Source organism: Dreissena polymorpha, chromosome 5, assembly GCF_020536995.1.
Source record: "Dreissena polymorpha isolate Duluth1 chromosome 5, UMN_Dpol_1.0, whole genome shotgun sequence".
NCBI lineage: Eukaryota > Metazoa > Mollusca > Bivalvia > Myida > Dreissenidae > Dreissena > Dreissena polymorpha.
The window spans coordinates 26931669-26950427 of record NC_068359.1 but is presented as its reverse complement, the minus strand read 5'-3'; the positions used below and the strand labels follow the sequence as shown (position 1 = coordinate 26950427).

At 33.1% G+C, this 18759-nt stretch overlaps 1 protein-coding gene across 3 annotated transcripts in view; it reads left to right on the top strand.

The window, feature by feature from the left end:
- LOC127880588 (uncharacterized) overlaps positions 1 to 6984 on the top strand; it is a 49081-nt gene extending 42097 nt beyond the window's left edge. Inside the window, exons 2-4 of one of the 3 annotated variants that reach the window (XM_052427902.1) lie at positions 1540 to 1966; positions 3353 to 4371; positions 5086 to 6984. In XM_052427902.1, the coding sequence (XP_052283862.1) occupies positions 1587 to 1966; positions 3353 to 4371; positions 5086 to 5444 (1758 nt within the window). In that variant the 5' untranslated portion in view covers positions 1540 to 1586 and the 3' untranslated portion in view covers positions 5445 to 6984. Of the gene's footprint in view, positions 1 to 1332; positions 1967 to 3352; positions 4372 to 4844; positions 5058 to 5085 lie in introns of those variants that run through there. The other 2 variants (XM_052427903.1, XM_052427901.1) reach the window with 2 other exon arrangements.
- Positions 6985 to 18759: the final 11775 nt, after the last annotated feature.

Genomic DNA, 18759 nt, shown 5'->3' with positions numbered 1-18759 from the left:
GTCCGCAGATTGATAAACATAAACGATCTTTAATAAATTTGAGCCTTCTTTATTATTGTCTATAATATTTAGTAAAGATCGAATATGTATACAGTGTTTATAAAATTCGGGCTTTAATATTGCATATAATTTGTTTAATAGTATTATTTTTTAAATAAGCATCTTTTCACCTGCATGTCACTGTAACACTGTAGCCAGACATAAAATCACATCCATAATTTATCATACAAAATTTTATTCAAAGAATAATGTTCACGCAGTCTGTCTAAGAAATTATTATCTCGTTCATTTAAATGTTACAGGACAGACGAAATAGCTTGTCTTTGTGACTGAGTTTAAACAAAGTTCTCAGTAAATATTCAGAAACTTCTTGAATGTAAACAATGTCAGCCCCTACAATGACACTATAGGGGTCATGATAGTTGCCCAGGTCCTTTGTCCAATCCAAAACACAAATCTGTGTTCTGATTGAATTTTCAGGCAAGTTTTGAGAAATCTGTTTACCTCAGATAGTCTTAAACCTCATGTTGGGTTATATTCCCATGGCTGCCTGAAAACGCAAACCACTGCAGTATCTTTTAAAATGCTGTAATCACTAAAGTTTCTGTATTCCAGAAAAAATGTATATAGACGTATATAATAAATAACTTTTAAAAAAATCTCTGACACTGCAAGACATGGTGTATGTGGGTTTCCTTTACTGGAATGTTCAATTCAGGCCCTGGGATCAAAACTAACCAGGCATGAGGGGACACATGTTATATGGACTTATAGAGTAAACCACTTAATAATGTACTAAATATTTTAATTTATTCAAACATTGTTTTAAACCATACGAAATCTGTGTCACACAGAGTAAACATCTTGGTAAAAACAACATAGTTCTTACACAACAAACATCACAAAGTCAGCACATAACAGTTTTTACCTGCGTGTCTCAGGTGAGCGGAATTATGGTTTTCTATATAGTTTGTCCTATTAAACCTAACTACCGATGTTTTCAGACAAATAGGTATGAGGTGGAATAGTTCAGGCGTGACAAAGACAGTTTTATTGATTTTCAATTTATCATTTACTTAATAAAATTGTCTCTAAATGAAATGCTTATTTGTGAAAATTACATTCATTACAGCGAGATTGAAGTCCTATATAGGCTTTCAAGTGGTATACTGTTTAACATGCTTCATATTTTACCCATGTAAAGCTACTTAAAGCAATTTTTCTTCTTGCTTTATTGATTTAACGCAGCCTCGAGTTTAAATACATGTATTTTCTTTTGTATACTCAAGTAAACCAATGGCAAACTCAGGTTTAACCATGTGGTTTTATCTTACCATACGATTCACAGATTACATAGTTACTTTGTTTACTTAAGTTTAAACCTTCAAACAAACAGGAGTTTTATATTTGTTTCATACTGGTAATGTTATGCATAACTTGTTTACGGGCTTTGGGCAATTGGATGGGCGAGATTTGTTGAGCTGTTTAATTTAGCTGACAATCATTTAGAGGCACTAACATATTTAAGTTGAATCAAAGGTAAAGGGATCCTTAGCTGCCGTGTTTGTGAAAATTAATTTAGTAAAATGGCAACCTTTTCACAATCCTCCTTAGACAAGGGATCTGACATTACAAAAAGCTTTTCACAATCCACCATTGACAAGGGATCTGACATGATCCAAGACTTCTTGTGCTCGACCTGCGAAGACAAAAAACTGGATAAAATGGCTGATTTCTACTGTGAATCTTGTGTGAAGTTTTACTGTGGAGAGTGTGTTAACATGCACAACAAGTTGTTTACAAAACATACCCCCTGTGGAAGAGGAGCTATGAAGAAATGGCCAGTGGCCAAGAAGATTGAAGATTTTCTTCTGAAATGTGATATTCATAAAGAAGAAAGCCTGAAAATGTATTGTGATGATCACAGTGAGCTGTGCTGCACAAATTGTGCATTCCTTAAACACAGGTATATTAATATATTGTTACTTCATTTTAATTATAGGAAAAACACTACCATTACAAAAATGCAGGGTTTTTAATCTTTGTTGCAAGAATGTAACATTATTAGCAAAATCATTTTATGCCCGCGAAGGAGGGCATATAGTGATCGGACTGTCCGTCTGTCCGTCTTTCCGCCACACTTTGCGTTTAGGTTTCGACAAATGCTCATAACTTCTATGTCACTTGAGATATAACCTTCATATTTGGTGTGCATGTGTATTTGGACAAGGCCATTCCATAGGCACAAAAAATTTATCCCTATGACCTTGATCTTGAACTTAGGGTCCGGGTTTAAGTTTCGAAATCTGCGTAAAAAATGTACATCTGTGACCTTGATCTTGAACTTTGTGTCCGCGTTTAGGTTGCGAAATCTGCGTTGAGTGCAAGTGTATATGGACAAGGCCTTTCCAAACGCATATACAGTTTTACCCCTGTGACCTTGACCTTGAGCTTAGGGTCCGCGTTTAGGTTTCGAAATCGAAAAATAAGCATAACTTCTATCAAAGCGTTCATAGGGGTCATATGTCATCCTATGGTGACAGCTCTTGTTTATAATATTAATGAAATTGTTTTTATTTATTTCAAGAAACTATTAATTTTTGCATGTACAGTAATTATAAATAGAAGACTGCAGTTTAAAGCCATCTTAGTAAATCACTAAATGGGGCTTTGAATACCTCCAGTAATATAACTGATGAAATAAATACTTAGGTTTTATATTTCAATATATAAATGTTTGAATATATATATATATATATATATATATATATATATATATATATATATATATATATATATATATATATACTATTACATAGTGCCAGTTACGCGGTCTCGGTAGTTTTCAGACTATACTTACGAGGTCAGTATTAAAAACTGGGTCAGTTTACAAACCCGCGTTCTAGGCACCTTTAATTACTATGAGGGGATGTAGGAGAGGTAATTCAATCAAATGCCACATTAAGGTCTTAAATCGAAAACCACAATCACGTCTGAAATTGAAATTTTATATACCTCGCAACTAATGTCGCTTATATATTTTCTTGTATAAGACGTTAAATAAATGACGTATTTATATATAATAATATATTAGGTACCCTTATATATCTTAATTTGTGTTAATATCGGATAAAAAAAGGGTATGGAGATACAACCCCATGACCCATTTCTAAATCAGAGACCCTGTAACTGGCCATATGTGTGAATATATTTCTGGACTCTTAATGCTGGACTTTAAAATCAATCTCATTCTGATGTTGCCAAAGTACTTAAAGATTCGTATGCCAAAGCTTTAAAGAAAATATTTTAGTATTGTATATAGTACAATGTTTTTATTTCTCTTTTCTTTCAGACTCTGCCCACAGGTAACTTTTATATCAGACAAAGTAAAAGTTCAGTCCACAGACTTTCAAAAACTGTCAGTTTCTATCAAAACTATACTGGAAGAAATAAACAAACTTGAAGACAACCAAAAGGCTAGCATTCAATATGTTCAAAGTTCATATGATGAGCAGTTATACACGATACAGGAAACTCGCCAAAAAATAAATTCAGCCTTAGACACAATTGAACAGAAGACACTGACGGAAATGAAAGATATTCTGACCAAACTACAGACCTCTTCCAAAATTGCTGTTGACAAATGTATCAGGCTTCGGGATGAATTGCAACAACTTCGAGACGCAATACAGGATATAAGTGATAAAAGCAAACTGGAACTATCCTTTATAGCCACCAGGAAATGCATGGATAAAATACAGCAGTCTGAAACCTATCTGAAGGAAAATTCTCTTCAGGCTAAAGTTTCAATAACATTCCAGCCTAACCATGAAATTATACAGTACTTGTCTAAACTGTCTGGTCTTGGACAGATTGAACACAGTACTCAGACATTGATGGGACAAGGGAATCCAAACAAGGTAATCACTGTGCAGGGGAAGTCTGAACACAATGTGAACATATCAAGTGATTCACAAAAATGCAGTATCACAGCCATCTGTGTTCTACCAGACAGAAAGGTCCTGGTTGTAGACAACGATAATGCGAATGTCAAGCTTCTTGACCAGCAGTACCAGGTGGTGAGTCACTGGAGTGCTACTGGCTGGCCAGTGGGTATGTGTGAGATCACACCCAGTGAGGTGGCTGTGACTCTTGATTGTCGAGATACAAACACACATAAGGTCCAGTTCATCACAGTAAACAACAGGCAGCTGGTCAAGGGGAAAAAGCTTCAGTTTCAACATACATGTAGTGGTATTGCCTTCCACCAAGGAGACCTGTATATTACTTCTAGAACTGCCCTGTACATGTACACACTCAGTGGGATATTTGTCAGCAAGATGTATGAGGATACATCAGGTGATCTGACAGGTAAGAATAGCAAAATTATAACATTTATATTTTAGGTTGAATACATATATATAGAATGTAGCATCATTGTATTATTCCAGCCACAGTTAAGAATGAAATGTCACGTTTAGTCCATTCAGTGTATGACATGTCTATAAATGAACATAAATGTGTTTTTAAATTACTGTTACCTTTAGTCAATATATTTTGGTTTATTTAAAATGTTCAACAATTGAGTATGGACTTGTAAAGAAAACAACTGTCTTTTATAATTGATCATGAAACTATATATATATATATAATATTTCAATTTCAGAAACAAAGATACTTTAAAGTTACTTATATGTATGATTGTCATGTAAAATATCTCAATATATGTTTCAATAACATTGTAATCCTGTGTATATGTATGGATAATCTATAATTACTGCATGTAGTTATATCACCTGACACATTTTTCAGTGTAAGTATTTCCTTCTGTGTTGTTGTTGTAGACATCAATTCTTGAAGCACCAGTCACATGCAAACATCCCAAACATTGAGCGAAAACAAAGCACTGGAACAAAACTTCCTGCCAAACCTAGTTAATGATTATTAAGGGTTTTAATACAGACCTTAATCATTTGTTGCATAATTTATTGTATTTAACAATATACAATTAATACAGTTTTAACGAGATTTGTTATCAATTGCTATACATATTATTTAATTGCTTGATGCTACTCTGTATTGCAGTAGACAGGTGTGCTGTGAGTCCCACAGGGGACAAGTTGTACATCAATAACTACAACAAACACAAGCTTCTTATCCTGGCCAGGGATGGGTCAGTCCTGGTCACCTTTACTGACCCAGCAATGGCCTGCCCAACTGGTGTAAATGTGACACCTTCCGGGCAAGTGCTGGTATGTGGAGGCCTATACCCCAACTACTATATCATACAGTTGGACAGTGAGGGAAAAAGGAAGCTGGCCACTCTTGCTACGGAGAAGGATGGAATATGTAACCCATGGTCAGTCTGCTACAACAGACACACCGCCTGCATAATTGTCGGACTTTTTAGAAACAATAGTATCCAGGTGTTCAAAGCACAATAGTGTTATTTAACAAGCATCTTGTTTTATTATTCAGATTATTCAAATTGGCCATGAGAATATGCTGTTCTACAATTAGAGCATTGTGATATGATACCATAACAATGATAGTATTAATAAAGAGTATATGTGAACATTATAAGTGCTATGCATGTATTAAGTTGTTAAATCTATGAAAATTCTTTGTGTATTTCTATTTCACTTAACACGTGAAAATGATTTTAGTTTAGAGAATAATTTATGTCATTTACCTGACATCAAAATCGCACTCGATTTATGTATATTGGCTTTCATGTTTTTAACATACATTACAAACGTATAGAAGATTACTTGAAATTTGTTTAATCCTTGGTTTTGAAATATGATGAAAATTGTTGTTTCCTGCTTTGAAAACACCTTTCTTTAAAAATTGGAAAGACCTTTTCTCAGGTTTGGATCAAAATTAATACCAAATGAAATGTTCAAATATTCTCTTCCAGTTCAATTAAATGAATAAATGTTAATTCAGCATCGGTTAATATGAAAATTATAGCGATGCAGCATTTTGCAATTTTTTAACCCGAGTTTATAGTGCGAAGCTGTTCGAACAAGAATTTACACTATCAAGACATTTTGTGTGTGCCCCTTTATATTTTCCAGAGTGTTTATTTTGGTGTTCTTATATAAAACAATTAGAATTTTATCATATACCCTGTTTCCTATTTAATACAACCATAAAATATTATTTTAAATTACACATGTGTAAGACAACATTTTAAATGTTTTCACTGGCTTAGTTTTTGTTTATTGACCAATCGCATTTTGTTATTTTGCTGAAATGACGTTGCAACGTCAAATGACGTCACGAAATGTAATCAAAATTCGGGATTTATCATTATGTTTGCGTAAATATTTATTTAATTCGATCATTTAAAAGCATGTGATAAAAAAGATCCGACACTCGTTGTCATATTAAACCATATTTTATTTAACGCGTCCAGGAAATTTGTCAAAGGCTCGCTTACTAACAAAATTCCTAAACTCGTTTAATAAAATATGGTATAATATGACAACTTGTGCCTGATCACATATATATATATATATATATATATTGCATTCTGTGAAATAGTATATGTTATAACATATAGTTCTTCCTCACTCTTCCCTACCCTGATATATATGCACTTACATTATAAAAATTCATATAATTGTTTTTTTATAATTGATATTCAAAGATTTTAAAGTAATGAGTTTCACATAAGCCAAAATTACAACAGTGCATTCATGTAGAATTAAGTAGCTGCAAGACATTTAAGAAATACCAATAGTAAGAACCAGTTTAATTGATCTTATTAAAAATAATATGCAATAAACATAAATTGATTACCATTAGTCTTTTGGCATGAATTCTCCGGTTTTAAATAGTAATGAAATACAATGCAATCAATTTTAATTAAGTTGGATATATTCCAAGATAACAATTACATGCATGAACAGGTAAATTAAAGATTGGCTCCCTAACAAGTCTAAAACAATGTTCCAGTAAACATCAAGAATAAACTTAGTCCTGGACTAAAAGTCTTCCACTAAGACCACTCGGCCATCCGTGCTCCTACAATGACTGATGTTTTTATTTAAGCAACCATCGTAGTTTCACAAAATATAACGACAACAACAGAACTCTCTAATTTATTGAATCGTTTTGGGCTGCAACGCTTTATAATGTTCAGGTTTTTAAATCGTCAAAAGATGCATAGAATAGCTATTATAGACCATGGTAAGCGTTCAGTATTACTGTTTCCTCACAAATAACATAACTAAAACGAAAATGTGTGAATCCGAATTAACTTTTTTAACTTTGTCAATTTACCACAACATGAAAATGTCTCTTTAAACCTGAACATGAAGTGCTGATGGTGACAAATCGTAATCATGAAGTCATTATCTAGGCCGAGTTTAAATCTGGGTCACATGTACAAAAAACTTGATCACTAAGTTAAGTCATAAAATAGCCTTGATACCTCTTTAGAGGCCACAATTTTTACTCATTCATGATGCTACCTGAAAATATTGTCATAACACACCTGTACAATGGTGTTGCTGCATTTGTATATGAGCCTTGCTCTGGGAAAACGGGGCTTAATGCATGTGTGTAAAGTGTCTTTCCAGATTAACCTGTCGAGTCAACACGGGTCAATCAGGGCAACATTTTCTACCTTAACTGGATTATCGCCTGTGTGGATTGCCAGTTTTTTCAAAACGATGCTCAGGTGTTTATGTAAATATATAATATTGACACATATATATAGCCATTGCAATGGCAGAAATAGTCAATTATACAAATATGTACATACATTGTTCATATATTTTCTGTTCACATGTTTCTTGTTGAATTTTGCTGTGTTATTTGACTCTTCATTCATATCACAAATGAATATGCATTATATAATTGTATACCGAGCACTATACAAAGTGGATGTGATCAAGTGTGGGGCCTTAATCACCGTATGTGTGATCAAGTGTGGGGCCGTATACAAAGTAAATGTGATCAAGTGGGGGCCTTATACAAAGTAAGTGTGATCAAGTGTGGTGCCTTATACAAAGTAAATGTGATCAAGCGGGAGGCCTTACACAAATTAAGTGTCATCGAGTGTGGGCCCGTATACAATGTGAGCATGATTAAATGTGTGGCCTTATTCAAAGTAAGCATGATTTAGTGTGAGGCTTTATACAATGTGAGTGTGATAAAGTGTGGGACCTTATACAAATTAAGTGTGATGAAGTGTGGGGAATTATACAAAGTAAGTGGGATTTAGTGTGGGGCCTTATACGAAGTAAGTGTGATTAAGATTGGTCTTTAACAAAGTGAGTATGAATAAGTGCGGGGCTTATACAAGGTAAGTGTTTTTAATTGTCGGGTCTTATACAAAGTAATTGTGATTATGAATGGGGCGTTTACAAAGTAAGTGTGATTAAGAATTACCCTTGCTTTAAAACATTGATAAAAACTTATTTGTTTAGACAGATATGTTTCAGATTTGTTAACTACACTCTTTATATATTTACTTGTAAGACTAATGTGGTATTTTATACTAAGTCTTTCAAGATTCCACTCCAAAAGACGATTGTGTACTAGTATATATAATGCAAAATAAGTAATCCAAATGATTGTTAGAAATACATTTTTGTTATCATACACCCTTTGCAGATGCGGGATCGAAGCACTGTTTACTTTTTATTTGATGTTAACAGTCGAATTGCTTGTAACATGAAATTTGGTTAAGAACAAAACATGTATAAGTATATGGTAAGGTTAGTTTAATTTCTAAGCCTGAACATATTTTTGGCTGGTTTCCATTTATAAAATGAGGATATTTCTTATCAACAAATTGTATCATAATCTGTATTTATTTACCAACCTAAAGGTCATTATAGTCTTCTTGTTTTGCATTCTAAAATGTTTGTCCATATTAACCAAATCGGACTGTTAATCTGATGTATTTGTTTTTCAATTGAAGCTATAATTTCACAATATTTTTGTCTACAGTAAGACTGTGTCCAGAAGCAATCTCCACAAAAACCTGAATATCGTTTGTGTTTTTTCTTAAGCGTATGTTAACACTGTTTCAGCATACATATTTTCATTTCATTTTTCTTCTTCAATGTTTTTTAACATTTATTTTAAATTACGTAAAATACATGAATGTTTAAATTGCGAATTTTTTTTTTTAGAAACCCTGTTTTAGTATAGGTAAGCTTTCCGACACTATAGTGACACTTTTTGGCGGTGTTAAGATTATATTTAAACTAATTACTTTGTTTTCTCAGTATAAAAAAATGTAATTTGTTTGCTAACAAAAATATGGTCCCAAATAAAAAAAAAATACCCTTCAAGGCAAATTAATGTTGTTCATTAGCTAACTGTGCAAGTGATATCAATCTATTATTGTTGGCATCTGTTTGTATACAGAGTAAACAGTATTTGTACAAATTATCATCTATGTATATCCTGGTAAAGCTTCAAATTCAATATGTACCAAAGTTTTGTCACAGAATAAAATTTATTTATCTTTTCAAAAAACTGTCTTATTTATGACACATTTTTGTATTGCCGACATGGGAGAAAATGTGGGGGCACATTTTGAAACTACCCGTTCTGAGAAAACTTGGCTCACTGCATGAGTGTAAAGTGCTGTCCAAGATTAGCCTGTGCAGAAAGAATTCCGTCGGTTAGAGGACCTGGAGGCCCTCGTTATTTTTTTAAAGAAGAAGATCTCTGCAAAGCCGAATGGTGGTTAAAGATTGCTGTTAAGTTTTGCTTAAAAGCATAACATTGGTACAACTACTTTAAAGAAAATACACTTCTATGTATTTTGTATTATTTGTTTTTACCCAGATTTGTATCTTCATTGTTTACTAAATGGTGTTTGTGGATCTAGTAAGTACCACACACATGTGGATCATGGATATGACCTACAATATCGTAACATGCTGTGATGAAATGGGTCAGTTTGTGTAGTTGACCGCTGTTAAGTATGATATTTGAGATTCCTAGAATGGGGTTCAATTTCATCATGCACAACTTTCTAACCCTTGAAGTATGTTATATAACAATGATCTAGGTTAAATTTTGTTATGCAAAACTGTCGTTACATTTTAAGTATATTATACAACAATGTTTTACATTTAAAATATACGTCCTATATGTTGACCCGTTTTAATCCATGTATTACGTTACGTTGTTTTACATACTGTAACTGAAGTCAATCTCGCAAATTGTGTACATGAAAAAAATTTCATGCGAAACTGTTCCATTCGTAAATGTTTTACTCAAGCATTTGAAAACATCCGCCGGCGATATTTGTTCAAATACATTTTACTAACCTTAATATGTCTGACTATAATTATATATTTAAGCATTTTTTGTTACGTTTTTCTTTGTTTTTATTAAAGCCAAAAACCGTATTTGGCATAGTAAATTTAAGTATAAATAAGAAACATATTTTATCTATGCCATTCAGAATATATTTGGTGGTTAAAAGGTATAAATCCGTCTTTTTTGCGCTTTAAAACTTTAAAAGAATCGCGTTTGTCGAAATGGACGTATACGTCTAGATATCCTACTTTCGGCTTTAAAAGCGGTACCGTTTGAAAAATAATAAAGTACTTGCTAGCTAGGCTATATATATAATTTTATCTATGCCAATTAGAATATGTCTGGTGGTTACAGGGTATAAATCCGTCTTTTTTTGCGCATAAAAACTTAAAACGTATCGCGTCTGTCGAAATAAATGGACGTATACGTCTAGAAATCCTACTTTCGGTTTTTAAAGCGGTACCGTTTGAAAAATATTGAATTACATGCTAACTAGGCTATAGATTTTATGACAATTTTGAACACTTTCAAATTGCATCTATATAGATTGATTAAAATGTATTTCATTTCAACGTCAGAGGAAAGGTGTGTGGCTTTAATATTATATCAATTTCACTGATGTCTCTGAAATCAAGGTTTAATGGGAAAAGCACCAGATCAGTTCTATTTCCATATTCCTCTTTAGTATATTATTGGCACAATAATGGTTTTGCTGAATAGATCCTTTAATTGTATAAAATGAATCGACTAAGTGGTATGCAAATAACAAACCACACATTATTCTTTGGTCCAATTTCAAAGTTAAACATCCAAATAAAATACGAACACAAATGTTTAATAGCCCAGTGAATTCGTTTACGTAAAATGATCGTAAAATGATCTGGATCAAATAACCACATGCTGTGGCATTCCAATGTGTTCATTATTTACACTTGTTTTGTAAAAGAAATATCAATATGTTATTTGAGAACGATTGGGATAGGGTTATAACAATTCTAACTGGCATTTTAAATTAATGATCAATATAATGTATTTTTCAAATAACTGCCTTGTAGAACTCTTTACGAAGGTTTAATTTCAGACAATTAAGATTGAAACCTGTTGTTCTGCTTTCATTGCACTTTTTTTCCATTGTAAACTTTCATTCAAAATAGCAAAGTATTGAGAAAAAAACATCAAATTACATGTATGCAGTCAGCAATTTGGACATGCTTTATCATTTAATTATTTGTTGTTGTTTTTTTTAAATTCATTTTATTTTAAAATAAACAATAATACCGTTAGCTTGGGTTGGCTTAAACTCGGTAGGCTCGAATTTCTGCATTGCTTTAAAATTCCTGGTATGATAAATTCTGTATTTCTTTATACTCACATTTTTTTGTTTAGCTTGAATAATCGAGTGTAACATTTTCTAATGGCTGCACATGATCTACTTTTAAATAAAACATAAATAAACAAATTTAAATCCTACAATATTTAGTTTGAATCTTCAAAATTCCATATCAGGAGTCATTTTTCGCCTGTTATTTTTTATCTATAAACATCACTTGAAATGCCCTATATTTTTAATATTAAAAATTGAATGTGTTTACCAACCCACTTCAATATTCTCTGCAAAAGACGAATATTCAAATATCATACAGCTACAGTAAAGAGAACTATATATGACTGTTCATAATGTTCATTCAGGGATTTTTTCCCTGTTTTTGTGAAGTGGCCTTGCCCCCCCCCCATTTGGTGAAAAAAAATCAGTCGCAAACTGTTCAAAATTGTTAAAAAAATGAGTCGTGAAAAGTCTAAAGTTGTGAAAATTTGAGTCGCGAACTTCTTAAAACTGTGAAAGTTTGAGTCGCGAACTTTTTGAAAATGTGAAAATTTTAGTTGCGAATTTCCCAAAATTGTGAAAAACGGCCATTTTCACATAAAGAAAAAAGCCCTGTCATTCACACATTTGTGTGTAACTAAATCCTCAAAGACAAACAATGTACAACTATTTGAGTTAATACATAGAGGATATTTGTTGGATTTGATTGAATATCGATTTTATTTCACGAGTGGTTATATAAAACAATATTTATTTTTTATGATCACGAGTGAATAAAAATTGATATTCCATCGAATCCTACCAATTTTCTTTTTATGTTATGCTTTTTTTCACCGTTTATTTACATTGTAAAAGAGTGTTAACTGGTTGATTTCGCTGGATTTATGACGTCATTACGTCGAAAAAATGACGTCGTTTCGCATTAAAACGGTGAAAAATATCGATATTTTTCACTGTTATTTTTCACTGTTTAAAACAGTGAAATATCAGTTTAATTTCACTGATATTTGTCTATAAACCACCGGAAAGCATAAAATAAATCGCAATTGTTAAGTGTTTTAATTTGTTCATCTTTTAATAGTTATATATGACTTTTTGCATTCGTGTAAAATAAAGTAGTTGCAAGACTTTTTAGAAATACCAATAATTCTAACACTGCACGTGCCAAATTTCATATAAACAAAGAAGATAATCGTCTATGGGTTATTCAGCAATAATTTCGGGCGGAGCTTGTACACTGAAAGCGCGTGCTGTAACTAAGCAAAACATGCCGATACATTTTCCACCAGCGTAATAATCCGGTATTTTATTAATGAAAGTATTGAGGGCGGAGATCTGATCGACAGTTCAATCAATCTTATTTAAGAAATAATTCGTGTACGTTATAGTTTGTTGTAGAATTACCAAAGTTAAGATGTGTAGGGATTAAATCATGATGCTACCTGAAAATATTGCCATAACACAATGAAAATGGTGTTGTTGCATTTGTATATGAGCCTTGCTCTGGGAAAATGGGGCTTAATGCATGTGTGTAAAGTGTCTTTCCAGATTAGCCAGTCGAGTCAACACAGGTCAATCAAGGACGACACTTTCTGTCTTAACTGGATTTTCCCCTGGATTGTCAGTTTTTTCATAAAGATACTCGGGTGTTAATTTTAATATATTGATATACATGTATACCCATTGCCATTGCAAATGGCAGAAAAAGTCCATAATGCAAATATGTACACACATTTTTCATATATTTTGTATTCACATGTTTCTTATTCGATTTGGCTGTGTTATTTGACTCTTTATTCATAACACAAATATTATCAATTATTAAAATATATACCGATTAAGTGTGATCAAGTGTGGGGTCTTATACAAAGCAGGTGAAATCAAGTGTGGGCGGTATACAAAGTAAGCATGATTAAGTGTGGAGCTTTATACAAAGTGAGTGTGATCAAGTGTAGGGCCTTATACAAAGTGAGTATCATAAAGTGCGGGGCCTTATGCAAAGTAAGTGTGATTAAGTGTGGGGCATTATACAAAGTAAGTGTGATCAAGTGTGGATCCTTATACGAAGTAAGTGTAATTAAGTGTGGGTTATTATACAAAGTGAGTGTGATTAAGTGCGGGGCTTATACAATGTAAGTGTGTTGTATGGGGCCTTGTACAAAGTAATTGTGATAAAGAGTTGGGCTTATACAAAGAAAGAGTAATTAAAAGTTACCCTTGTCTTTAAAACATTGATCAAAATACTATGTGTTTAGGTTGATTTGTTTCAGATTTGTTAACTACACTCTTTGTATATTTACTTATAAGACTAATGTTGTATTTTATACTAATTATTTCAAGATACCACATTCCTTAAGGCGATTGTGTATATGTAATGAAAAATTAGCAATCCAAATGATTGTTAGGAATACATTTTTTTTATTATGAACCCTTTGCAAAAGTGGGACCCACTCGCTGTTTACTTTTTATTTTGATGTAAATAGTCGAGTTGCTTGTAACATGAACTTTGGTTAACAACAAAACATCTGCAAGTATATTGTAAGGTTAGTTTAATTTCTAAGCATGAACATGTTTTTTGGCTGGTAACCTATTATAAAATGAGGATACATTGAGGATATTTCTTATCTAATAATTATGCACACGAGATAACACATAATGATCTGTACTTATTTACCTACCAAAAGTTCATTATGAGCTTCTTTTTGCATTCTAAAATGTTTGTCCATATTTCCCAAATCTGACTGTTAATCTGCTGTGTGTTTGTTGTCCAATTGAAGCCATAATTTCACAATATTTTTGCCTACTCATAGATTGTGTCCAGAGAAAAAGTGTCCACAAATAGCTACATGTACATATTGTATGTGTATTTTCTTCATTGTATGTTTATACTGTTAATACACAAGACTATTTTTCAGCATACATATCTTCATTTTATTTTTCTTCTTCAACGTTTTTTTTTAAACATTTATTTTAAATTCGTTAAATACATGTTTCAATGTTTATGTGTATGTGTTTGAAATGTCAGTAAAATAAACTTTCTATTCGTATGAAGTATTAATACAATTAAACTATTTACAAAAATATAGAAACTCTGTTTTAGTATAGGCAAGCTTTTCGATACTATAGAGACATTTTTTGGAGTTGTTTATATTATTTTTAAACTAATTACCTTGTTTTCTCAGTAAACAAAAAAATGCAATAGTTTGTAAACAAAAATATAGTCCAAAATAAACAGCAAATAACATTCAAGGCAAATTAAAAAATTTCATCAGATAATTGTGCAAGTGATATTAATCTTGATTGTTGGGATCTGTCTGTATACAGATTAAACATTATTTGTACAAATTAGTATCTATGTATATCCTGGTATAGCATCAAATGCAATATGTACAAAAGTTTTGTCACAAAATAAAATGTCTTATTTATGACACATTTTGGTATTGCCGACATGGGAGAAAATGTGGGGGCACATATTGAAAGTACCCATTCTTAGAATAATTAGCTTTCTGCAGAAGTGTAAATTGGGTCCAAGATTAGCCTCTGCAGTTTGCATAGGCTAATCAATGAAGACGCCTTTCACGGAATGTGTGGTCTAAAGGAAGTCTCTTCTAAATGAAAACCACTATGGGCTGAAAGTCATGTCCCTGATTAGCCTGGGTAGATAGCACAGACTAATCTGGGATGACACTTTAGGCTCCTGCATTAAGCCCGTTTTCGTAAAGCAAGACTTCCATGAGCACATGTCTGTTGACTTTCTAAAAAGTGAGTCGTGAGTTGAGTTGTGAAGTTAAAAACCACAAGAAATTAATTATGTTAATGTTAACACAATCAGTAATAATTATATAAAAGAACATCAACATCAAATATAGATGCATACATAACAAATTACTACAAAGATACTTTTATTGAAATTAGTCTTGCTCTGGGAAAACAATGCTTAATGCATGTGTGCTAAGTGTCTTCTCAGATTAGCCAGTGGAGACAGCACAGGCTAACCTTGGATTACACTTTAAGCACATGTATTAAGCCTATTTTTCTCAGAACGAGGCTCAATTTCTCCTTGCATGCCCAAAGTCACCAATCAATGGTAAGAATTAGCATAAAAGGTTATCAATGGTCAGAATAAGCATAAAAGGTTATCACTAGTTATAATTTGCGTCTTTATTTTTTGGATGTGTCCGTGTTATATTCATGGATAAGTTGAAAGCATAAACTTTACGAAATAATAACAGTAGCATGTGAATATTAAACACAATGCTTCAGATAAGAGATAACTTTGAACAATTCTCTTCAGTTGATGGCTTCAAAATTCACTTTCAGTGGCGACTTTGAAAAATGTACATAATAATATTCTACAAAGCACACCCATGAATTCTTTACACAAAGTAGATTGCCTTATAGACATCACAGAACTTTTCGCTGAGGGAGATTTATAAATGACCCTTTCTCTGAAAAAACAGGGTTTTATGCATGTGCCTAAAGTGTCGTTCCAGATTAGCCTGTGCTGTTGGAACAGGCTAATCAGGGACAACACTTTTTCTCTGCACTCATTTGCGTTAAGAAGAAACTTCCTAAAAAAAGTCAATTAAAGTGAAATGTGTTGTTCCTGATCAGCCTGTGCGGACTGCACAGGCTAATCTAGGACAACACTTTTAACACATGCGTTAAGCACCGTTTTCACAGAACGCAGTTCATATGAGAGAGGGATGTTGTCCAACCCTCCTGTCCCAAAAGTTAAGTCTCCCTCTTGCTTTCGCCAACTTCATAATGGAGATTTAACAAAGCAGAGATGGAGATTGGAATGATTGTGGACCTCATATAGGTGATATACGTCTCCATTTGTATCGCTTGCCCTTTATTAGTTTGATGTTAGAGGTAGCGTTGAACGTGAGCAGGACCGGGCTGTGTAGAAGTAGGGACACACCAGTCTCTGCAAACAGACAATAAACAATAATTTAGAATTGCTCTGTGAAAAGGGGCTTAATGCATATACCTAAAGTTATGTCTCAGATAAGCCTGTGCAATTTACACAGGCTTATGTGGGACAAAATTACCGCTTTGTGATACTATTCCTAATAGGAAGTCAATAAAAGGAAAACTCAATCTAGTCGGAAAATGTTGTCCCTAGTTAGCCTGTGCGGACTGCATAATCTTATTTGGGATGACAATTTACGTACATGCATTAAGCCCTGTTTTCCAAGAACGCGGTTTAATTGAGAACAGACGACTTAAAGCCTGCAGGAAAAGCTGAACACACAGGTATAGGCTCCACAGAAGTTCACCCATTCAATCTTTGCCTCCAGATAGTGTCTCGACAATGGAGAAGCCAGCCAGATGAAAGGGTTTTAAAGATGTACCACACATATCAACATGCTTTATAATTTATTTCAAACACACTAATCCGCAATGGGAGTGTTCTTTACATCTCCTCATAGGACGCTAAGTACTTGTTCTACCCTGAAAACGGACTTCAGTTTCAAAAAGCCTCATGCTTTGAATGCAATCGCACACAAATAAATAGGTTTAAACTAGAGAGACATGAGGTATGCAGTCTGTACAGGCTAATCTTGAACGACACTTAACGCTTTCATAAATATTTTGGTGTAAAGAACGTCTCTATGCACACAATGTAGCCCCTTATAAGAAGTTGCGAACTTCAAAATTAATTCAGGACGACACTTTAAGAACCTTCATTAAGACCCCTTTTCCATGAATGCCACCCAATTATCTATCTGATGTTATTGTATACTTCACGGTTATTATAAGTACTGTTTCATGGAAATAGTGACAGATAAAATATGCAGACAACAAACAGTTAGGATGTTTATATTATATAAATAGACTTAGCGCTCCGTGCCCTTTTGATATAGATCAATGACCATGAGTTATGTTAATTTTAAACGTAAATTGCTTGAAATACATGTACGTGTTATGAGAATAGAATACAGTTAATAAAAATAATGATACAATACTTTTAACGCTTATGGGTTAAAATAACTTTTTATATTGGTGATATCCACAATAGTTAAAGAAAATAATTGCAAACACGTCATGGTTTAAATTACACAGCTTTATCATACGTCTGCAATTTCGTTAACAGGTAATACGTATATATCCTTTTGTAAAAAGATCATTGTCATTCTTTGTATTTAAAATCTGCCAACACCGTTTGTATCGCGATCGGGTTTAAATTGACACAATACGTAAAAATAAGCCATTTGGTTTTATGCGACATTTAAATCCAATGCGGAAATGAACGCATGTGACACGTAATTTTAAAAATATTTATTATGTCCCCCACAGTAAGGTTTAACAACTTATTGAGTTACATATATATAATTATGTTCCAATTTTTTATTGTTCAGCTTCTCGCGTCGCGGAAGAACCATCAAGTCACTTAAAATAAAATCCGCGTTGACACTTATGGAACGCATGATTAAAATGACGATATCGGAAATCACTTGATAGTAAGTGATAGATATGTAATTGTACATGCAAGTAATGTCCTGTTGACAATACCAGGGGGTGGGGGGTGTTGAGCATGCGTATACGGGAGTTGACTGTGTTAAAGTGTGGTTAGTTGGGCTCGATTGTTCATTGATGGCTCGTGTAATACGTAAATGTACCCCGGGATACGTTTTAGTATATTTATACCCCGTGCACGGTAAATATACTAAAACGTACCTGGGAATTCTAACGCTAAATTGGTCCTTGTCGGCTTTCTTAAATTATGGTCATATTGATGTCAATATTTTGTAAAATGATCAATATATTATCGAAAATCATACTACAAAAGAAATGTTGATGCAGGTCTTTTCGAAGTGAAATATGTTTCGTATTCTGTAGCGCGTTTTACGACATTCGATTTTTGGGCGAGAATATAACTCAGGGACAGTCTAATTTGAACGGGTACGTGTTGGTATATTTTTTTCGTACCCGGGGTACATTTCAGTATTCTAAAGACAACCCGGGGTGTATTTAAGTAGTACCCAAGCCGACAATGACCGATCGAGCTTTAGTTGGAACTCACTTCCAAAATGGCGACGTTTTGATGAATTTACGGTAAGGAGTAATTTGTATTTTCACTCAGTAAGCCACTTAATAATTATATATCCTTAAAATGAATACGCCCTTTCAGG